General features: G+C 45.9%; 1 protein-coding gene across 2 annotated transcripts; it reads left to right on the forward strand.

The window, feature by feature from the left end:
- The first annotated feature begins 4994 nt into the window (after positions 1-4994).
- Positions 4995-23549, forward strand: TMCO1 (transmembrane and coiled-coil domains 1). 2 transcript variants are annotated; one of them, XM_082287039.1, is made up of 7 exons: positions 4995-5122; positions 6572-6649; positions 9785-9844; positions 13283-13329; positions 13956-14023; positions 17470-17658; positions 23234-23549. In XM_082287039.1, the coding sequence occupies exons 1-7, from the start codon at positions 5053-5055 to the stop codon at positions 23355-23357; spliced, it is 636 nt and encodes a 211-aa protein (XP_082143165.1). In that variant the 5' UTR covers positions 4995-5052; the 3' UTR covers positions 23358-23549. The 2 variants fall into 2 exon arrangements, with proteins under 2 accessions (XP_082143165.1, XP_082143166.1); XM_082287040.1 differs by having other exon boundaries at positions 17514-17658.
- Positions 23550-23564: the final 15 nt, after the last annotated feature.

The following is a 23564-nucleotide window of genomic DNA, read 5'->3' on the forward strand; positions in this document are numbered from 1 at the left end:
GACCACTCCGCTTCATCCCACAGAGCGCTGGGACTACACCACGGTAGCCCCCGGAAGAACCTCCATTATTTGTCTCCCACGCTGGCCAAGAAGGCCAAGGGCATCCTGGCTTAGATCAGCAATAGTGTGGCCAGCAGGACCAGGACAGTGACCGTCCCCGTGTACTGGACACTGGTGAGGCCACACCTCGAAAACAGGATTCAGTTTTGGGCCCCTCACGACAAGAAAGACATTGAGGGGCTGGAGCATATGCAGAGAAGGACCACGGAGCTGGGAAAGAGTCCGGAGCACAAGGCTGGGGGGGGCTCAGCCTGGAGAAAAGGAGGCTCAGGGGGAGCTTTATTACTCTCTACATCTGAAAGGAGGTTGTCGCCGGCTGGGGGTCGGCCTTTTTCCCCCATGTAACAAGAGATAGGACAAAAGGAAATATCCTCGAATTATTCCAAGGGTGGGTAGATTGGATATTAGGAAAAATTTCTTCACCCAAAGGGTGGTCAGGCATTGGAACAGACTACCCAGGGAAATAGTCAAATCACCATTCCTGGAAATGTTCAAGAACCATGCAGATGTGGCACTTGAGGACACTGTTTCTTGGTGAACAGTGCTGGGTTAATGGTTGGACTTGGTGATCCTAAAGGTCTTTCCCAACCATAATGATTCTGTGAATCTCCCACCCCACCTGGGCCCTGGTCCTGTGAGCACTCATAAATTATTATTAATGACCCAAATCCAGGAATACAAATTATGCTTATATCTTTAGCAAGTGGGACCTGCCTGGGAAGATCTGTGAGTGCTCTGGAGGCCAGGATTCAAAGTCAAAATGACCTCAATAAAATGAAAAAAGGATTGGCATGTAGGGTGCAAGTCCATGCAGACAAACGTGATAATGATCTGTGGCAATGTGAGATAGGAACCTGCTGGCTAGCCAGGCCTTTTACAGATAAAGATCTGGAGTAGAGTGGATTAAAGAGTCAATTCACAGTGCTGCTGTGAAAAAGGCAAACATCCCATTGGGTGGATGGATACATCCACAGGTATTGTGTTTTGAGAAAGGTGAGGCCTGGTGGAGAGACTCCAGTGGGGACTCTGGAACAGCCTGGTCTGGCTTTGTAGAAGGACTGCAGCAACCTTCTGTGATTAGTCTGGAGAAGGTCTCTGCTGGGCTGTAAGGCTGTGGGGACACAATAACCATTTCCAAATACATAAGAGGCTGCCTCAAACAGGAAGGGAATAAATTTCTTTTACAGGTAGGGATTAAAACAAAATGTTGCCAGCTCAACACTGTAACAAGGGCAATTCAGGGACATTTTCTAGGGGTAAAAAGGGTTAAATCGTAGAAAAGGTTGTTTAAGGAGAGTAAGAACTCTCCACTTTTAAATCTGAGGATTTAAAGAAAGAAAAAAAGAAGCAGTAGGCATGCTCCTGTATGGAAAGTGTTTAGTAGTGCTGATCCTGTTTTGGGGCAGGAGACAGCCCAAGCAATGCCCCAAAGTTCCTCCCAGCCCTGTTCAGAGGACCAGAACTTTCACTTAGTTTTTTAACTTTCCACTTCAACACAGCGAAACAGGTGTGGAGATGTTTGCCAGACAGGTCCCATGTCCCAGCCCTCATCACACAGGATTTGAGAGGGCGTCCTAGGAAGCCATGGCCCCTCTGCCCACTGCTCCCAATTCCTCTCCAGCAGTGCCATGGGAGCATGGCACTGCATGCAGCCACTTCCAGGGAAGGAAGTTCTATATGTGGTTGAGAACTTCCTGTAGGGATGAATTCCCATGGATTCCCATGGCCCCAAGCCAGTTTCCAAGCACTGACCATGAGCACAGCTCCTGTGCACCCCACTGGGACCCAGGAGCTATTCACAGCTCTTCTTTCTTACTCCAACACTGACACAGCTGTATCTGGATGGCAAAAGCCCCTGAGGACAGTGAGAACTTCAGGTTATTTGGTTCTCCTCCTGCCTGCCCTCACTGCTGCCCTGCTTGGGGACAGTCCAAACCCTCTGCTGTGCTGCACCTGTTTCAGGCTGTGCTGCCCATCCTGAGCTTCTCTGTAGGATGCCCGTCATGGCATTTCACCTCCAGGTCCCCTTATTGCTGGACATGTGGCAGGAGCAAACACACCTGCAGGAGAAAGGATGAGTAAATGCCTCTTGATGGGCCCTGGAGGGGTACGAACTAGGGATATCCAAGGCTTATTTATACAGAACACAAGGAGAACTTGCAAAGGTCAGTTTAATAGTTCTTTCAAAACCAGGCCAGGGCTGTGAACTAGAAGTGAATCAAATCCAAGTCCCAGTTAGTTTTAGATGGCACCTTTCCTCAAAACTGAGAATTTTACGCACCCTTTTACTGGCTGCTGGTCACTTACACACTGTGCAAAGAAACTGAATCTTTTGTTCAGTTTAAGTTTGGAGACTTCAGTATATGAAATCTCCTGGGATTATGTGTCTCTCTAATCTGGTTTCAAGGTTGCATCCATAAACATTACCACTTCTATATCTAGAATGCTTGTAGACTACACCAGCCCCTAACTCATGTAACCAGAGCGATGTATAGTGCAAATGCCTTCCTTTTTCTCATATCCCAGGCTGGTAGATCAAATCAGACTGCACCCAACTCTCATCTGTCCTTTACACGTTGATCAAAGCACAGAACGCTGTTTTGGAAAGGAAATGCCATTGAGGGTAATATGCTGTGTGCTGTCTGAGAAAAGGATCTGCTGATAAGGATCCTGGTGTGATTCAAACTGACAGGATGAAATTACAAAGAGCCTGTTGTCACCTCTACCTCCAGTTCAAAGCACGGACACCAGAGAGGAAAATTGTTCTTGTCACTGACCATCTTCTTCTGGCTTGGATCTGCCAAAAAAACCCCCATTCCGTATCAATAACTGATACCATGTGAGTCATTTCCCACAGCAGTATAAGAGAAACTATTTCAAAATACTGCTTTGATACGTGTTGATACATTTCACAACCAGGAAAGTCAGGGAGCTCTAAAGAGAGGGAGAAAGGGTGGAGGACGGCATGCAGCACAGGGAACTGCATGAGGTAGCACAAAATAATATAGATACACAGAATGGACTGAGTTGGAAGGGGTCTTAAAGATCATCACATTCCAATCCCCCTCTCACTAGATCAGGTTGCTCCAAGCCCTGTCCAACCTGGCCTTGACACTTCCAGGGATGGGGCATCCACAGGTTCTCTGGGCAACTTTTGCCAGTGCCTCACCACCTTCACGGAGAAGATTTTTTTCGGTATATCACAAGTCCTGATGCATCACCAGCTGTCAATATCTTCCTGCTGCTCACCCCAAACTGAAATATCCATCCTCGTTTCATCCCTGTCTCCCAGATGGCTCTGAGTCCTGTGTTGCTGACATCCAGTTCTCAGTTCTGCCCTGATGTTGCAGGAAGTTCCCCGTGTCTGGGCACAGTACTGGGACTTTCCTGTGGTGTGTAGCTGCACCTCTCAGTGACGTCTGATTCAGCCACCTGCATACATGTGGCTCTCTGGTTTCCTCGTGTGCCTGGGCCCAGGCTCAGAGAGGTTGTTTGCTGTCTGACCTCACGCCCTCACTTGCTGCTTGTGCTATCTTCTCTGAACTACAGTTCCTCACCCTCTTTCTGAATGGAGTGTTTAATTTAAGGGCAATAGGTTTTTTCCTTTCGCTGTTTTTCACTCAGCTCTGCCCATGTAATCCCACAGTGTATCACTGTCACTGACAGCAAACTCCTCCGTTACGTAAGGACACGCACAAAACTGCCCTTCCCTGCCTGCCCTGCTTTCTTTTCTGTAATTCTGCTTTCTAGGTCTCCTCACCCCTTTGCAACCTGTGGATTTGGTCTAGTTCTGCTGCTCCAGGTGTAACTGCTGGAGCCTCAATAGAAGTCAATTAGTCTGTCTGCCAAATCCTTGCCATTATTGCACTGTCCTCATTAATGCACTTCATAGTCTTGTCCCATCCGTGAATATTTTACACACGTGAGCAATGGGAGATTGATTTCCCTGTGAATCACAGAATGCTGTTTTTACAGCTGCTGGTTGTACAAGGAGTGTGTGGGACAGCAACAGCCCCTGCTAAAGGGTAGGCAATGATATTCCTAAATACCTGACCCCAGAAAATGCCTCCTGGTGAGATGCACTAACAGGGTATTCATAGAATCACAGAATCTTAGAATGGTTTGGGTTAAAAGGGACACTAAAGATCATCTCTTCCACCCCCCTGCCATGGACAGGGTCACCTTCCACTAGACCAGCTGCTCTGAAACCTGTCCAAGTTGGTCTTGAACACTTCCATTCATGCCACTGGCAAATTAAGCCAGGGCAGAGTTGTAGAAACCAGGAAGGCTTCTCCAAGCTAACCTTTTTGCAAGCAAATGCATTGTGCATCTTCCCTGGCAAGTGGGTTCAGGCACCATATCCCGGCAAGGTGCAGGGAGGGCAGACACCCAGACACCCAGTGTCAAAAGTACACCAGTGGAGGTTTAGGTCGGACATTAGGATGAATTTCTTCACAGAACGGGTGATTAGACATTGGAATGGGCTACCCAGGGCGGTGTTTGAGTCACCGTCCCTGGAGCTGTTTAAGGAAAGACCAGACACGCCACTTGGTAGTGTTGGGTCACAGGTTGGATTCAAGGATGATTGTGGAGGTCTTTTCCAACCTCACTGATTCTGTGAGCCCCTCCTCGAGCCTTTAACGGGGCGCGGCCTCACCAGGTCCCAGTGTGCGCGACTCGGGCGTGCTGCGGCAGGAGTTGGGTCCAGCACCACCACACCGCCATGACAACGACCGCCCCTCAACCTCGCTGAGGGGGAGAGCCTCGCCGCCACGATTGACAGCCGTCTCGCCCAATCAAAGCAGCGTCCGCCGCACCTTCCCCGCCCCTCGCCGGTCCCTCGGCTTCATTCGCAGCCGGTAACGCCAGCCGGGAGCGCACGTAGTCGCTTCCGGGCGTTGCTAGGCAGCGGGGAAAAACGGCTTCCGGGTGGCGGGTGCACTTCCGGGTGCGCGGCGGTGTTGCTGGGTCGGGGGCGGTGGTGACACCACTATGAGCACTATGTTCGCCGACACCCTCCTCATCGTGTTCATCTCCGTCTGCACCGCGCTGCTAGCCGAGGGTGAGCCGGGGAGGGTGCGCCGGGGAGGGCGCGGCTGTGTCCGGAGGGCGGCCGGCAGCTCCCTCGAGCGCTGGCAGGGAGCGGGTGAAGGGGCGGCATTGGGGGCCCTGGGGAGGGGGCGAAGAGCAGGGTAAAGGGGCTATGAAACGGGGCTCGGTGGCTCGGGGTCACCTGAACCTCCTCACGGGCACCCGAGAGGACAGCAGTGAATCACCCCCGAACAGCTCTGAGCTCTGGCGCAAAGCGGTGGGAATGGGGGTTATTCCCTCCAGAAGGGAGGGAGGTTGTTGGAGGATGAAAGAGGACATAGTGGTTTTCCCCAGTAGATGTTGTGGGAAGGATGTGAAGAAGTCACCTGACCTTGCAATGATGGTGGCTTAAGCTGCTTGAAAAGGTTGTTTATATTTGAATGGTTGAAATAGGGGCAGTTTTTTAAGGAAGTGTTGGATAGGTGCCTTTTGGGGTAGTCACAGGTCAGAGGTCCCCTTTCTGGCATTGTGTGTATCCCCAAATCCCTTTTATCCACTCTGTCCTCAAATCTTCATCCCACAGCTGCAAAGCACCATCTCTGTACATCCCAGGGTGGGGAGAATCCCCGGTGGAATGTGGCCTTCTAGGAGCCCTGGTGCATGGCTTTTGGGGTTACAAGGTTTGCACATCCTCTGCCTTTCACAGCATGAGGCTGTGCTGACTTCAGAAGTGTTTACAGGGTTCCTTTCTCTGCAGCTGGTGAGTCCAGGGACTCAGCAGCATGGCCCTGCTGTCAAACCAAAGCCAAAAAACCAAACAAGGGGCCAGAAGCTTTGTGTAGGGGCTGACAGTGAATAGCTCACAAACCAGTGGTTCTGCACTTGTGGCACAACTGGGTTTTGTTATGTTTAAGTGCAAGGATTTAGACTGGAGAATCTCTCGAGGTCTCTTCTAGCCTGAAACCTAATTTGTGTTTCCAAAATGTGATGCTACTTACAGAGAGGTCCTAGTAGGAGAAGAAATTATTCCTCAGGCCTTAGTTAGGTGTGGAAATGTAGAGCACACAGATGTTTATTGCCTTAATCAACCTTTAATTTTAAAGTGAGCAACAGCTTGTTGGGCATGAAGAAACTGAAGCTGGTAATGAACGGGGCATGAACTGAAACTGAAGATGTTTATTGTAGAGTTTATTTTGTACATAGTTTATCAATAAAAGTAAAAACCAAAAAGTTTTTTTAGTTTAAATCTGTAGCTCATTTCATAGTTTATTTTACAGTTCCATTTTACATGGAACTTGGGAAGGGGATTTGAAGGAAAGGGGATGGTACAGCTTGCTGGTGCTCTGTGCTCCCTTGGTTGTGTTATAACGGAGTTTTATAGACATAAAGTTTAATTTATGCATATGGATTTGCTCACTCATATCAGTATTATTGCAGGAGGTTTTTTCTTACCTCGTTACTGGCTGAGTGTTTATTTCAGGTATAACTTGGGTGCTGGTTTATCGGACAGACAAATACAAGAGATTAAAGGCTGAAGTGGAAAAGCAGAGCAAGAAATGTAAGTACTCATCAGAGGCTTGTTTATGTCCTTAATTCTGGTCTTTTACTGGAGGAAGCTCAGCCAAAGACCTTTTGCCTTGTCTAAATGACCCCTCCTGTCAATGGAGGACAGGAGGGAGTAAGAGATTGGTACTGGCATCTTTTTTTCTGAACATGAGTAGCCAGTGTCTGAAATAAATGCCTGAAATATCTTCAAAGGTGCAATTTCCATCTTTCGGGGTGAAGAGGAGAATTTGAGGCCTGTAGGAAGAGGGAACTGGGGTTAAATAATGAATATCATGAGAGGAAAGCATTTTATGTAAAGATTAAAAATGGTGATTAATGGTGGGGAATGAGTAAAGACAAAGCCATCATAGAAAGGTCTGAGCAATCAGCTGATGTAAAAACAAATTATCCTAATGTAAACTGGAAGCAAATAGAACTGATTAGGAAATAAGTCCCAGGTTCATTCCATAGAGAGGAGGTCCGAGAGGTCTGGGAGGGGGTAAACAAAGGATGAGGGAAGAAGGGAAAAAGGAGCTGAGGATGAGCAGTCAGAAGATCTGCATCAAATATTAAGAAAAATGGTAAACAGGGGGGAGCATGGAGTGTTTAAATGGGCCTGTCTGTATCAGAAGCCAAGTTGCAGAGGAGAAATTCTGGCTTTTTAAACTCAACTGTGTACGCCCTACCCAAGTTACAGCAGTAAGAGACAGCACACGACAACTGGGGCCAAAATAGACCTAGTTTTACCTTAGAAGTGTTTCATTGTGGTGTCAGTGCTTTTTAATGCACGAGAGAACAATATTATCACATTTTGCTCTTACTAGCCCATCTTATTCCAGCCTTCCTCTGGGCAATATAAACTGAGGAGCTGAAGTATAGTCATGTTTGTGTTACAGCTCCAACATTAGGGGCTTTTGTCACCACAGCAGTAGCAGATGGGGATTGCATCTCTGCCTGCCTCAGTTGAATCCCACTTGTCCTAGGTGTAGGATAGAATTAGCCCCAGAAGAGCAAGTTAGAGAAGGAGTTGAAACCCAGCTGCAAACTTAGTGTCCTCTCTTGTTTGTGCTGTTAAATTCTGAGAGCAGTTAGCAGGGCTTAATCTCTAGGCCTAATGATTGCTGTAAGAGTTTAATGCTGTTTGCTTTTATAGCTCTCCGGGTATCTAGGCTATCATTTGTGAAGGGAATGATGTGAGGTTCATGCATCTCAATTAGTTTCTGATCTCCTTGTTTGATTCCTCACCCCCAACAAAAAAAAAAGGTAAAGCTGAATAAAGAGTCAGTAAAAATTCAGCTTTGCTTTTTTCCATTCCCCTCTTGTGCTGAGGACAGCTGGCTGACCTGAGGGCTTACAGCTTGCCAAGTGGACCACTTGAACCCCACCTTTCAACTGTTATCTAACACATCTGAAACAGGAAAAAACACATTTGAGATCTTCAGGCTCTCCCGTGAGAGTCGTTTGGCAAAAACAAAGGGGCTGAGCAGTGTGCTTGAGCAGTGTGCTTGAGCAGACATTGTTACTCCTTAGTTTCATCTCTTCCTGTCCTCTCCTTCCTAGGCAGAGGCTCAGCATTGTCTGAGGCCGATGTAGGGATTGTTCTGGGTAAATGTGGGGGTAAACTTGCAAGGCTGAAGGCTGTCCCTGGAATTTCTGATGTGTTGACATTAAGGTTCCCATGGACAGGCTTTAGAGACTGCCCAACAGTCCTAAGGAAATTGGGGTTGGGAGTTCCTCGTGGTTGGCATAGGGCTTAATAGCATTGTTTAGAGCTGGGGCCATGGGGTTATGTGGACCAGGGAGGATGGACTGATCAGGTTTCCCCATCTGGATTTGGCATAAGGAAGGTTTTGGAGACAGTGTTCTGTGAGCACTGGGTGCATTGTGTCATCTGACACCTCTCTCCAGTATTCCCAAGGGACACAAGCTCCCTGTTTTCCTCACTGTGCTAGCCTGCCCACGAGAGATATTCATGTTCTTTGGGGAAAGCAATTGTGTCTCACTCCATTGCCATGGGGGGGTGATGTTTAGGTGACTTGTCTGGGCTGGTGTGATTTTCTGAGCAGTTGTGACTGACACACGGGCATTTTGTAAGGCAGCACTACAGATCCTGGCGTGGCTTGGAAGGTTGGCTGTCTTCATTTCCTCTGTAAAATCAGGGCTGGAGGGTTTGTGTTGAGCTATTACTTCATGAGGGAGGGGAGCCCTAGCACTCAGGTGTCTGTGAGGTAACGATGAGCCAAGGCTGTTTGCTGGTAGAGTAGATATGGTACATGCAGTTTGCATAAATGTAAAGAGTTTAAAGTAAAAAAAGGCTGCTATCTGTTGTTAGACCAGGGTCATGCTTCATTATCCTTGCTTCTTGGAGTACTCTTGTTATAGGTCTTGATGAAAAATGTCTCTTGCTTCCTGAAAAAGCCCTTTTTGCTGTCTCAGAACCTCATTTGCAGCTGAGCAGCTCATTTACTGTGTTCCCAGTTCCCTGTTCTGGCTCTGTTAGCCTGGTTTGCTGCAGTGGTGGTTGGTTGCAGGTGCTTGGTGCATGTCTGATTTGGGGTTTTAGTACCTTTGAACTTAGGCTCCTACTTTAAAATATTGGAAATACTTCAGTGCTAATTAATTGAAGAGTGGAGAGGCTGTGGCTGACTGCTTGGACAGCATTTCCCTTGAGAGTGCCTGCCTGTGAAGAAGGGATGTATGAGAACACAGGCTTTCCTGTATTCTGCTTCCCACTGCAGATAATTGGGAACAGAGCTTGCCACAAAGCTCTTTTCATTCCACTTGCTGAATCAAAAGTACTGTTTAATACTAATGACAAATCAGCAAGGGTCAGTTGAGCCAAAATTGTCGCCAGACTGCTCAGTCCACAATGTAATGAGCTCTTGACAGAGTTCAAAATTAACCCTTTAAATATGTTTGTATCTTATCCAGGGTTTTGAATTTTTTTTTTTTATTACAGTTTTTAAGTGATTGGTGTAATCAGCCTGGGTAGATGATGATTTATTGATTCTGAATATGTTCTTAGTCATACTTAGCTGTTTTTTGTGCCCCAGTTCTGCAAAGGAATTAATTACTTAATGTTTGGTGTGTGGAAAAGGAGTGGTGGTATCACTGTGCAGAAATGATGGAATATCTTTTCATTTTGCAGTGGAAAAGAAGAAGGAAACGATAACTGAATCAGCAGGCCGACAGCAGAAAAAGAAGATAGGTAAGAATGGTGCCTCAAAAATGGTGGGAAGTTGAGAAACTGATGGAAGTGATATCTTTTCCTTCCTTTCAAGGCTATTTATTCATTTGCCTTACTCTGCCAAGGCCAGAGATACCCAACTTCCTGGTGGTTTTGATCAAATGGGCAGATCGCTGAGAGGAGCAGCACCTCTTGCTGAGCTCCCTGATTTTTTTTCTCCCATTTTAGCCTTGATATCCATGGCTGTTACTAATTCCATATGTCAAAGCTCTTTGCTGCAGTGCACTGGCAGCTTGCAGTAACTATAGGAACTCTTACTTTGGATCTTTTTTTTCCCCTTCATTTGAACACTTCAGAGTTGAAGGTGTTCATGTTAACTGTAACTGTGCTTAGATTAATTTCAAGTTTGATTAATTAGTTTTTCTCAATTTTAGGCAGTGATTTATTTTTCTATTCTTTTTCATTGTCTGCAAGCTGAATTCTTTCTGGGTTAGGGTAACTCTTTAAGTACTGAACTAAGCAAGAACAATGTAAAGAGATGTCTAAAGGAACATGTGTTTTAGGAAGTTCTGCTATCTGCAGGACTCACAACATGCAGCAAAGCTCAGTTAAATTATTACAGAGATCATGTCAGGAACAGTTCTGAGAGCTCCTGGGAGTTGGTTTCCTCATTCCTCTGTAACACCAGGTAGCTGGATTAGTCATTTGATCTGTACAAAGCTTGGGAATTATAAACACATCTTCAAACAGTTCTTCCTAGGTAGAAAACCTGCTGTCATTAGATTCCTGACGGGACATGAGCCAAAATGTTTCCTCTTGTGCATTTCAGTTCTTAATCTTGACTAATCCCTGCATGGGATGAACACTGCTTGATGGATAAGGCAACTTTGAAAGTGATCACATGTAACAACTACAGATAACATTAAATAAAAGAAGTGTGACAATGACTTTTTTGCAGGGCACCATCCAAGCTGTGTTCCTAGCAGACAGTATTTTACTTGTGCTTGGATTAAACCAATAAACAGTAGAATCTGAGGACTTCAGATGCTCCACCAATTTTTATACACTGAAATAATCTTGTTTTGCAGATGAAAAAGCACAAAGGGACAGAGATCAGAACTTAGGAAGTGACCACTGATTTTGTTTGCTGTGATGCTTGCTGGCCAAGCCTAAGATTCTGACACTGATTTTTTTTTTTTTTTTTCTTTACTAGTGCTGTGTAACTTGAATATTCATTTGTGCTCAGGCAAAGATGAATTCTTGGTGTTTCTGAAAAATCAGACCCTAAATGTCACACTGGACTTCAAGAAAATGACTCACAGCTGTTAAATGGTTTTGAAATCTCTGATCTCAGTAACTTACTGGATGTCAAATCATTCTGCAAGATGGGCCATTGTTGTCACAGCAAATCTACTTGTGCTGGAGTTCTTCCAAGTTCTACCATTTTAGTTAACAAAAAGTAAATATTGAACTGAGGCTTTATGGATAAGTAACAGCTGTGATACAGACCTACCTCAGTTGCTATCTGTTCGGTGCATAGAGTAAGACAGAAGGTGTGTGGATGATATTACTTGGTTTCATAAGGGTTGAATCATGCATGTGCACAAGGAGGTGGGGGAAGGTTACTTGGGAAAGCTTACTTTGGTGTTTCCTACTTGCAAAACTTTATTTTTAACAGTAAAATGAACCAGTTGTCACACTGTGTCTAAATCATCTTTGACACTGCTGGAACAGGACACCTTTAGCCATTGGTGTAGCCTTCTCTTATTTCAGTTTAAGGAGCTATTTTGTTAGCTTACACCTTGCTACTGCTCTCTCTGTCCATGTGCCTTTGGAAGAAAAAATAGTGACAATCCCAGGAGCCCACATGAGTGCTGGATGGACAGCAAAACAAAAACCCCAGTCCTGGCAAGTCTGTATCCCTGTATCCTCATGGTTTGTGTTCCAATGACCAGAATAAGATGATTTTGGATGCCAGGGAGCTGCTTATTAACTCAGTCCTCTTTCTCTGTGCCTTTACCCAGCTGTAAAGTACCCAGCAAAGTACTTAACAGGTTGTTTATGTATGTGCTGGGCGGGAACAGGCCATTTATATAAAGTTGGTAGATCACCCAGAATATGTTCATTTTGAATCTGTAGAAATAGGTGAGAGATAGGTCAGGTATATTGGGCAATCAGGGCTGTGTTCTTTCCTCTATGTAACCTTTAGCCCACCTAAATAGATGGCTAGTTATGCAACAGAGGGGAAAAAACAAGTATTTGTGCCAAATGTGATTCCTGAAGAGCTGGCCTGTGGTTGCTGAAATATCCCAAGACAAAACTTTCCACCTGGGTCAGGAAGCAGGTGTCTGGAAGGTTTGTATTTAGGAGCAAATGGAAATAGCAGAGAGAGTTCTAAGAAATTGGGTAGGGATGTTGCTATTGCTTTTAGTAACACTGACTGTGAGTCCCTGTGCTTAGCAGGGACTTGGGAGAGCATTGTGGAGCTTCTGAGCTGTGGGCCTCTTGTATTGGAACTTCAGTGGGGATCTCTTGAAACTCCCATGCTGGATAGCCCTTGGCAGTCCTTCTGCATCCTCCCCTCTTCACTTGTGTTGTTATTTGGATATTCCTTCATTATTCACATCCTTACTTCAGCTGGCTGTTGCTTCCCAGCCCTGGCTGCCCCTCTGGATCCTCAGTCTGAGAGGAGCACAAGGAATGATGGGGGTGTGGGACAGGACAGGTGAGAGATAGCGGGTAATACTGAAGGCCAGAGCAGCCCTCCAATGAGGGACACGGAAAAGGCCTGCTTGAAAATCTGAGTATCTTTGAAGTCTGTGGTGATTTAAGGACAGACTAAATTTCCAATGAAAGTATTTTCTGCAAAGCACAGTAATACACTCATTACTGAATTTCATATAGGAAATCTCTTTCCTCTTTGGAGAATCTCCTAGATGTGAGAAGGGCGCAAAATTCATTGCTAAGACCAGCAGGATGTTGGTGTTGCTGAGATGCAGCTCCCAGCTCTGTGCATGGTTTTCGCTTTTGAGACCTCCAAAAGGAAATCCTTACTTAATCAATGTATTTATGATGGTGTGCAGCAAATTGATTACTGCTCCGTTTGGGAACTGTGGTAGAGGGGCACTGTCTCTATTTCCTGGCAGCAGTGCTCATGCTCCTGTGTAAGTTGGTTGATTTAGCTAATCTGACATTGGGTGCATTTCTTTCAAAAGTGCTGAATGTGTGATTCCAGCTGCCCCCTCTCTTTGTGCCTGACTTACTGCATGTTGCTGTGGTGGAGAAGCAGTTGGCTATGTACAGTTTTTCACTTTCTACTGTCTGGCAAAGAGAGCTGGAGTTGATTTTGGAAGTGTTGTTTGTTTGGAGAGCCAAAGAGGTTAAGTTTTCCTGGAAATGAGAACACTTTGGTTTCTAGGTTGACATAAGTGATTATAACAGTTGTTTTTGTCTTTCCAGAGAGACAAGAAGAGAAACTGAAGAATAACAACAGGGACTTGTCAATGGTATGAAAATTTAAAGCCAGTTCCCAGCTGCTGAAGATTTCAGTCAGTTTTCCAACAGAAGGACTTTGCTCACTTGGCAGACATAGCTGCTTTTCCTCTGGAAAGGTCCTTCTGGATTTTCTCTAATAACTACAGATTTTAGTATGAGCCACAGAGTTCTCCAGCAGTTACTGCCTCATCTCATGCCAAACCTTAGCTATTTTCATCTTTATAAGTCTCCATTATGTTTTTCACAGAATTAATTTTTGTGGCTTCCTATAACTCTGGTCATTGTAATGATTCCCTGCTGGGGATCCCCTGGGAATCCCCCTGATGGGTTTATAGGTTTAAGGAAAAAATAAAACCAGCCTGTGCAAGGTAATGGGACAATTCTTGAGCACTTTTTGGTTTTGGATTCCTGAAGCAGCACTTTACATCAGTGGGCCACACTGTGGCTGCCTTTGTGCCCAGCTGTTGACTTCTCTTTGGGACTTCTCCAGTCACTTTTACAACCCCTCTGTCTCCTGGGTCATCCTTTTTCCCTCTTGGTTTCATGATCTGTACAAAGACTGTTTTTAAGGGTGTGAGGTCATAATACCTCAGCGTGGGCCTGTTGTTTTGATTATCTCTGACCTTTCTGCTTGCAGGTTAGGATGAAATCCATGTTTGCAATTGGCTTCTGCTTCACTGCCTTGATGGGAATGTTTAACTCCATGTAAGTATCAACTTCCTGGATTTTTTTCTTACATATTTATGGTGAATATATTTTCCATCTTCCCTTCATCACTTGAAGTGTTAAGAGTGACATTGTCCAGCCAAGAACTATAAATAAATAAATGGATCCATGTTTCATATGAAGATGTGGTGGTTTGGTCATCCCATGCACATCCTGCTCAAGAGGGAACACTGGGTACTGAACACAACCAAATGGAACAAATTGCATTCAGTCTAGATACAGCTTTAATATCCTTTCTGCATGGGAACATCCTGATTAGGGCAAGTTTGGTACATCTCAGGCAAACATCTTCAGTCTTCAGCTGCTTTGGCTTTGCCGTAATGGTATGACCAAAGAATGCTCTTGCAGACAAAATTGGGTCAGCTCTCTTGCCCTTAGAAATAAGCTGTAATTGCAGAGTTTGTTGTTGCCTTACTTGAGGTAATCACAGTCCAGATATAAACAGGTCCAGGCATGGGCTCCGAGCTTCATTTGCTTTAAAAGTGACCTGGGATAGGTGTAGTTTAAAAAACCAAACAGATAAGAAACCCCAAACTGGTTTGCACAGTTATAGACAGCTTTGTTTCAGATATGCAAATCTGAAAGGCTGTGCTTGGTTTTTAAAACTTGATTCACTTGAAATATGAACTGTTGGCAGTTAAATCTGAAGATGATATGAATATTATTAGCATAACCTTTAGGAGGCTGCTTGATATCTGGGCAATATACTTGCCCTGCAAACAGAAATTTGCATTCTTGGGCACCAAAGCCTTTGGCCTCTGTGCTAGCAGTCCCCAGGATACTGTCAATTGTTATTTCACTGGAGATCTGTGGGTGGATAAATTGCAAACATGGGGTAACATAGTAACAGAAGTGCCACTGTGTGGATCATTTATTTATTCAGCTTAGACTTCAGCACTGAGCATTCTGAGCAGAGCAACCCAGCGCTGGAGGACTTTAAAATTTTGGTACAGTCTTGAGTCACTGACGTCTCAGTTCACTGCAGCCCTGAGCAGGGCTGGAGGTGCATTGTGAGCAGCAAGGTGTCTGAGGGGGCATTTGTAGTGCTGCCCTTGAGGCCTCCAAGTGCTTACCTTGCTCTTTGGATACAATACAAGCACCAGCACCTGCCCCTAAAGCAAACTGAAAAACAAACTAAAAATGTTTTACCCCACTGTGCCCACTTTCCTAGAGGGGGAAGAGGCAGTTGTTCTGAGTATTCTGTGACTAACAAGTGTTACAGAACTGTAAGTTTGTTACAAACTTTAGGAAGGAGTTGATTTGGATTAAATTCTATATGGCTCCTCCTTCCTTAGATATTAACTTTAAAAAAAAGAAGAAACCCATAAACTTCTATTAAGTTTATTTGTCTTGTTCTTCTTTTGAGGATTCCTGCCCACAGAGACCATGCTACTGAACAGAGAACGGATGTGAACCTTTGGGCTTATCTTTCATTTAACCTCCTCTTTTCTTTAGAGGGAATCTGAGCAGCAGGAGTATCCAGAGAGCTCTCTGATTGAGCTTTCTTGCCAATAGCTGAGGCTATGGAATTAAAATCTAAAGATTTGGCTGTGTGGCCTTCAGGGCTAGATAATTAAAAATTTGTTCTTGGTCTCAGTCCAAAGTAGGCAATGAATCTGCATCAAATGGCAGCTTTGGTGGGTGGTACCTGCCCTGTCTGAAGCTGGCAGAATGGCTGGTGCAGGTTCTCCTGTACTGTCCAGTCTCTTGACATAGTGTGAAGAGCAGCTGCTTGTTGCTCACTTAAGGATTCAGGAGGTTCCTAGGCTCCCTCTGGGAAGCTACTCCTGTTTGGGGTATCTATGGAGGCACTGTGGGTGTGGTAGGAAAGCGAGGAAAAGGGTGGCTGACATCTGCAATGGCTGTAGCCACATTTGCTGCTTTTCCTTTACTTGAATGAGTTCATGGCTTCTGGGAAAAAAGGGGTAGGAATTGTGTGGAAGCAGCATGATGTGCCACGCTTTGGATAGGTATTTTGCAGATGCTGCTACTCTGGCTGAGCATCTCACTATTGCCAAGTGCCACCTTAGCCAAAATGGAAATCACTGGGATGATCTGCTGTCATTCCTGGAGTGTTGGTAGTAACGGGACAGCAGGTTGGACCGTGCTGGAAGGATATGGACGTGTCAGCAAGGCTGGTTTAAACCCAAGGAGCAGAGTGCTGTGCCCAAGACAAACAGCTGAGTGACTTGTGGCTTAAAAGATTCATTATGACAGTGAGATCTGCAGCAGCAGTGGCCTCCAAGCCACTACGGATTTCTCCCAGGAGAGGACTTACCTTCTATGTGTCTCAATTTTCTCTGGCTGCATTGCCAGGAATTTCTTAATGCAATCACTTCTCTGCCTTACACTAAGAGTTGTACATTCCAGTACCTCTTCATAACTGTGAAAACCTGCTGGAATTAAAAGCAGGTACCTCAAGGTGCTACTGCTGAAGTACTTGTCATTCTCACAGCAGGAATAACGCAGAATTTTAAGCCACTGGGGGATGTTCCAGGGAGATAAACATCCGTTTCAAGCTCTTTTGCCAAACTGCCTGTGAGATGTAAACAAAGCTGGCGTGTGTTTGAGCCGTGGCTGTGTGAATGCATCTCCACAGGAAAGAAGGCTCATTTAGGATCTCTTGAAACAAGAAACACCTGTTTGAAAATTAGCACATGCAGAGAAAATAGCATCCAAATATGCACATGCTGATGAGGCATCACACACATCTACATCAAAAGATTGGGTTGACTGTCTGGCTTGGGAGAAATCTTTGCAAACTGGCCAAAATTCACGCTCTGCCCAATGCCCTGGAATGTGGACCTGGAGGGATTCCAGGAGCAGGACATGCTGCTAGGAATATGCAGTATCATCCTGCCTCTGCACTGCCTTCATCTCCAGAGCTAATGCAGAGAAACTGGGAATATTAAGTGTTCTGCTGCTGGCTCTCTTGTGCATCCTGAGGAGCACAGCTGCTCCAGGGAAGGAGAAGGTGTCTGATTTACGCTCTGCTCAAAAAATGCTGTTTTGCTTGAGCAAAGGGTCTGTCTGGTTGCAGTAACTGCAATACAGCAGGGTGACAGTCGTTCATCTTTTGTTGAAGTGCTGACTGTGGTCTGGGAGGTGATCTGCTAAATCTGACTTTGAAATAAAATGCACCAGAAAATTGCAAAACACCAAGATTTCATGAACCAGCAGCTTATCCAGTTGATCACTTAAATCACTAGGAAACACTTTGATTATGGGAAGACTGTTCCTGAGGGAATCCTACCCTGTGGATGGTTGAGTGTGGAGGGCTTGGAGAGAGAGATGTCTTTATCCTCCCTGGTGTAGTCTATGGAGAGGGGCTGGAGAAGGCAGCAAGGTTTTTTAGCCTTCCATGTGGTCTTACCTGCTCTGGTGGCCTGTTGAAGATGCTCACTTGTTCTTTCTGTATCCAAAAGCTCTTTTGCTGTCTCCAGTGGTGGTCCAGTGCTCTCTTTTTCAGATTTGATGGCCGAGTGGTGGCAAAGCTTCCGTTTATCCCCCTCTCGTACATCCAAGGTCTCTCCCACCGCAACCTCCTGGGTGAGGATTACACTGACTGCTCCTTCATCTTCCTCTACATTCTCTGCACTATGTCAATCAGACAGGTGAGTACACTTTCCCTGGAGCAGGAAAAGCACACCCCCATCCAGGAAGAGGAGTATTGCATGTATTATCTTGGATCTGTTTGTGGTTTCTTTGTCTTCATTTCTGTGCCTCATATTCAAAGCAATTCTGGGTGGGATCTTTAAAACAGTCTGCCTGGACAGGCTTGGAAGACTTGGCTCTGGAGACATGCACCAGGGCTCTAGGACAGAGTTGGCAGAAATGGATTCCTGACTTGTGTGATAACTTTGTGGATTGCCATACCGAGAGATTGTCTCCAGAAGCTGATCTAAATCCTACTTCTTAGTAATTACAACTTTTACAGCAATATGTGCATCTTTACAAACAGCAGCATCTTAAGGGGAAACTTCCTAGGTGGCTTGCAGCTCTATAAAAGTTTCATCAGTCCATAAAGTTGCTAGAAAAGTGAGGAAAGAGTTAAAGCTCCTCTTTTGGGTTTGTCCTTCCTGTTTTTGCTGGATGCCTGATTTTTTTCAGAGTCTTAAGAACTGTACCTTTGGTGTCAAGTCTCTCCCAGCATTAGGGACGTGACACAGAGAGGGGGTCTGGTATGGTAAGCTGAGAGTGTGCTCCACAGAGCTCTCCAGCAAAGCTCCATAGTCCCGTCTTTTGGAAGAGGGTGAGGATATCAGTGAGGATAAGGGATCCGTTCAGGAAGGTTCACTGGCAGCTCAAGTAGCAAGAATGTCTGGTGAGGACAAGAGAGCCTTCGCAGTGGAACAAGAAGTCTATTTTGTTTTCCAGTTCCCCCTTGGGGGCTCTGGATAAGTTAATAGACTCTGGATGAATGCTGGTGCAACTAGCTGCAAATTACCTTCTCTTCTGTATTTGTATTTCCCTTTTCTTTGATTCACTTCCTGACTTCTTGCTGCTTTTCTCCTTGACCCACTTGTTGCTTTTCCTCAGGGGTGCCAAGGAATCTTAGACTAGGGGACTTAGAAAGATTAAAAACAGATCACCAAAGGAAAGTGGTGTGTAATGCCAGAACTGGGTGAGCTTGACAGAGCAGCTCCATAGCACAGAATTCCTTTAGTCACAAACTGCATGCTGGTGAGTGGAATTTTCCATAGCCCTTTGTATTGGGTACTTGTGCTGAAATGAATCCCAATCTGGTCCTATGCAAAAGCAGATAATGAACTGTAGAATTATTTATGCTGAAAGGATCACCTGGAGGTTCATCTGGGCACTCCTTACTCCAAGCAGGCCAAGCTTCACCAAAGGACAGGCAGGGGCTTCCTTGCTCTGTTTGCTGCAAGACAAACTTTCACTTCGCAGTAACTAGAGCAGTGTTTGCTGCTTTGAAAGCACTGAGACATATTTAGCTCTTAGGATCACCTTCTAGAATTCCTGGGATGCTGTGGTCTGATGCTGTTCCTTCAGGCAATCTTGGCTGGTGCTGTTCTGTGTTATCAGTTACATGGAAAGTCCTTTCTTTTAAGTGTTGCAGATCATGATAGCAAATTAATTAGCAGTGGTAGCAAGATTTTTCTGCACCCATTGGGTTGATTGGGGGACTCTCTTGCTGAAAAATCCATCAATTTTTTGTCCAAAAATATAATTCCTGTGGTTAGTTCAGGCATTTCCTGATGTTTTATATGGTGAAATAGCTGGGCAGCATGAACTGAGGGGCAGAAATGCCAAGCTCTTTGCAGTGGGTTGGGCTTTCCATTAAAATTCTGGGAAAAAATTGCCCTTGTGCTTGAGAGTTCCTGCTGATGTCCCTGTGGAAGAGGGGAGTGAGTTTATTGCTTTGGAGAAGGGTGTGAGACTGCAGTCTTCATAGTGCTGCCTTATTTACATGATCATGGTTAACAATTCCTGCACTTCTCCTGCTGTCAGGCAGCTCAGCTTCTTCCTCCTTACTACCTGGAGGGAAGGGCAGGGATATGTTAGTTTGCACAAGAGGTCAGAACTGAAGCTGTGATTGCTGCTGGCATCCTGCTCTTGGCTTTATTCCTATTTGAAAGAACCTAGGTGATAACAGCATTGGGAAGAGGACTTCGAAGCTGTGACAGGCCAGGGGGAGAGGGCAAGAAAGTAATTAAGGGCTTAAAATGGTGCCAAAGACTTGTACCTTAGTGCTTTCAATGACCTTGGAGGTGAAGGCTTTGTGATCCTTTGTATTTCACTGTGTGCAGAAGGGGAAATCTTGCCAGGTTGGCTTCAAAACAGGTGCTGGCCCAAGAGAGGACAACTGGTGTGGGAGTTGGTGTCTGGCTTCATGCTGCTGACAAAAGAGGAGAAGTGGAGGTGTTTCAAAAATCAGGGAACAGGTTGTGAACAAAGCAAGGAGACCATAGTCCCTCAGTCTTTCCTTAAATCCTGGAGCTGCCTGGGAAACCATCAAAGACAAGGAAGAGAGATGTTCCTGTGGAGCTCAGAGGTAGAGCAGGAACTCCTGTGTGTATGAAAAACCAGCGACCTGGTGGGAAATGCAGGGGAGTCTGTGGGGGTGGGAGACTGCCTGGGCAGTGATTAAACTGACATTAGTGGGACAGGCAGGAGCAGCATCAGGGACTCTCTTCATGTGGGGATGATAAACTCTTCAAACACTGGGAAGCTTTGCTGCCTGTGACCTGGCCATCATCTCCGAAAATAGTCACCTCGCAGTGAGTAACTTCCTTTGCACTGTTCCCAGCTCTCCCTGGCACGTAAATCCTGTCCCCTAGTTCCTCCTGCCTTCCTGTTTGGAGAGAGGAGGGTTGCTGGGAGAGGCCTTCCAAGGGTCCTTGAGCTGTTGGGTTTCAGCTGGGAAAGTCTGCTGCTGGTCTGGGTGGGAGGTGCAGTGTCAGGGTTACATCCTCTGTCCCTGCTCCTGGTTCTGAGCTCCCAGCCTTCACCTGTGCTGTTTGGGAAGAGGGATATGCTGCTGTTCCTCGGGCTTTTGCTGCTCTTCACTTCCTTTTCACATGCATCTGAACTGTAGATTAGGCTGCTTCTCACTGAAATGTGTTCCCAGTGGGAGGGGGAGCCAGCGATTATCCCTACTGCCAGGATTGCATTTTCCTACAGAGCCTGGTCTTAGAACAGGGAGCCACTTGCTGCCTTGTCTGAGGTCCCTTGTGGGTTTGAAGACAAAAGTAGGAGCAGCTCCTGTCCTTCCTGCTCTCATCTGAGGAAAGATCAGGAGAATTCAAATGAGGGATTTCGATCCTTAAATCTTACTCTTCCCTCCCTGCTCCTGAGGGTGATGGTCGTACTTGTGTTGGAAGTAGACTCTGCAGATTTCCTTGTCCAACATGGCCCACAGCAGGTGGGATAAAGTTTCTGCTGGACCTTGACCCATCCCTGGTGTTTCCAGCTGTGTAGACTTCAGGATTGCTGTCCAGCAAAACTTGCTTTCGAGGTAGTGTGTGATGCTTTCTGCCTTCCAGAGCAGGGAGGGAGACTGCATGGAAGGGTAACGCTGGACAATGTCAGTAGTCTGGAATTCAGACAGACAGACAGTCATCTCTCTTCCTCTTCAAGCAGTTGGAAGAAACTTTAGCACCCCAGTTCTCCTCTCTCTTCGTGCATAAAGGAGCAGGGAGGAGGCAGTGCACACTTTCTCGGTTCCATGGATCCCTGCTAGGATATCTGCTCCGCGGATGAGCCGGTAGGAAGCTGACAGGACACCAGTCCTGTCCTGGCTCTGCAGCACCCTCTGGTGTTGCTGGGTCTGTCCCTTAACTGCTCGTTTCCTCTTTCCTGTCCGTGTCTTGGTCAAAGAACCACTAAGAGGAACCACAGGATGGAGTTAATGCTCTCATACATATTCAGTTGCTGAACATCAACCAGTGGCTGGCTTTTGTATGCCATGGACTAAACCTGATGCAATTCCTCTTCATGTGTTCCTTATTTGTGGGCTGAAACCTTCCTTTTCATAATCTCCAGCTGGAATCAATCCTGATTTGATTTTATTTTATTTTAGCTACTGTGGAATTGAAAAATGATCTGGTTTTGTGGGGGGTTTTTTGTTGTTGTTGTTTTGGGGTTTTTTTGTGGTTGTTTGTTTGTTTGTTTGTTTTAGTTTATGCTCCTTCCATGATAAAGAAGTGCAAGAGCTCTGTGACCTTGCAGTCTGACCTATCCTGACAGTTTTTTTGGAGAGAATCCTCAGGTTTGAAGAGAATCCTCCTTCCTCCTTTTGTTGTCTCGATAGCCAGCAATCAGGTGGTGACACAAGGAGGACACAGTTGTTTTCTTCTTTCCCCTGCATCAGATGTCCCTGTTTGCCAGCATTGCAGGAGCAGCATCTTGAGCTGGAGTTCCTTACAGTGAAAGATGAAGCTGAAAGAACTGATGACTCTTTGTAGTTGCACTGTTGTGAAATTTAAAGGAAATTCACAAAAATCAAAAAAACCATTCAAATTTAAATATTCTGCTGTGAGTTTTTGGCTTATGCCTGGCTCTGCCAATTAAATCTTCCCCTGTTTGTTGTTTTCCACTGAAACACCCTGCTTGGGAGGTCATTCCAATAGTCAGGTTTTGGGGTTTGCTCCATATGTCCTGTTATGCTGCATGTCTCCAGCGCCCCACTGTTCTGTGTGCAGCACTGGCATTCATGTTAATTCTGGGACTAAGCTCCTGACTTGCACTTGGCACTCACTGTGGTTGCCATGCTGCTGCCCCAAATTCTGGCTGCATTAGGAGAGAGCCTTCCTCGCCAGCCTGCAGAGCCTCCAGCTCCCATGGCCACCACCAACAGCGCTTTTTGGAATTTGGGAAAACCAAGTGCTGTGGGGTCTGCCCTTGGGAAGGTGTTGGGAACCTGCACTGCAGTTAAATTGCAATGATACTGTATGTTAATCGTGTGTGTAAAGACAGCTGACTGTGGGGTGTGTAGTTGGAAATGGGAAAGAATCTTCATCCAAAATATGCATTTGCTGTTCAGAGGCTTTTGTTGCGGTGGGGAGGAATGGCCCAGCTCTCTCTTGTGGATGGCTGTCTGGCTCCATGCTGAGCTGTTTTGAACATATAGGGAGAGAGGTTCATTATACAGTAGCCAGATGGATAGGACTATGTGGGTGAGAACCTGACTCTGTTGAAACAAGTGGGGAGGTTTTACTTGTGCTACTGGAGAGAATCCAGAGGCCACAAAGATGATTTGGGGTCTGGAACATCTCTAATGAGAAGAGACTAAAGAAGCTGGGCCTGTTTAGTCCAAAGAAAAGACTGAGAGGGGATCTCATTATATAAATATCTCAAAGGTGGGTTTTAAGAGGATAGTGCCAGACTCTTCAGTGGTGCCCAGCAACAGGATGAGGAGCAATGGCCATGAACTAAACAACAAGAAGTTCCACCTCAACATGAGGAAGAACTTCTTTACAATGAAGGTGGCAGAGCACTGGAACAGCTGCTCAGGGAGGGTGTGGAGTCTCCCTCTCTGGAGACATTCAAAACCTGCCTGGACACGTTCCTGTCACCTGCTCTGGGTGACCCTGCCTTGGCTGGGGAGGTTGGACTGGATGGTGTGCAGAAGTTCCTTCCAACCCCAGCTATTCTGTGAGCAGAGTTGGTATTCCTCTTTGTTTCCTTCACCATGGTGTGATGATATCCTGCTCTTTGTTCTTGCAGAACATCCAGAAGATGCTTGGCCTTGCTCCTTCCCGGGCTGCAACCAAACAGGCAGGAGGCTTTCTTGGCCCCCCACCCCAGGCAGGGAAGTTCTCCTGAAGCACAGCCCTCACAGAAAGCCTGACCAGTGCAACAAGACTGCCTTGGGGAGGTAACAAGTCGGAATTCTGCACCAGGCATCACCTGTCCAAAACCAGGCTCTGCAGTATTGAAATCATCATCCATTTGGAGTATTCCACCAGCAGTTGTTCGTTCATCCAACCAAGAAGCTTCTCTCGGAAGATAACGCGACCTTTGTTTCTGAGAAATAAACAGCATGGGCATGTTCATT

This window comes from Coloeus monedula, assembly GCF_965178545.1.
Source record: "Coloeus monedula genome assembly, chromosome: 9".
NCBI classification, from domain to species: domain Eukaryota; kingdom Metazoa; phylum Chordata; class Aves; order Passeriformes; family Corvidae; genus Coloeus; species Coloeus monedula.

What these genes read in the sequence shown, in the direction of transcription:
- TMCO1 (XM_082287039.1), top strand. Translation starts at nt 5,053, where the DNA reads ATGAGCACTATGTTCGCCGACACCCTCCTCATCGTGTTCATCTCCGTC. An exon ending in ACAACAGGGACTTGTCAATG is followed by an intron (nt 13,330 to 13,955) that starts GTATGAAAATTT and finishes TTCTGCTTGCAG; the next exon opens with GTTAGGATGAAATCCATGTT. An exon ending in GCACTATGTCAATCAGACAG is followed by an intron (nt 17,659 to 23,233) that starts GTGAGTACACTT and finishes TTGTTCTTGCAG; the next exon opens with AACATCCAGAAGATGCTTGG.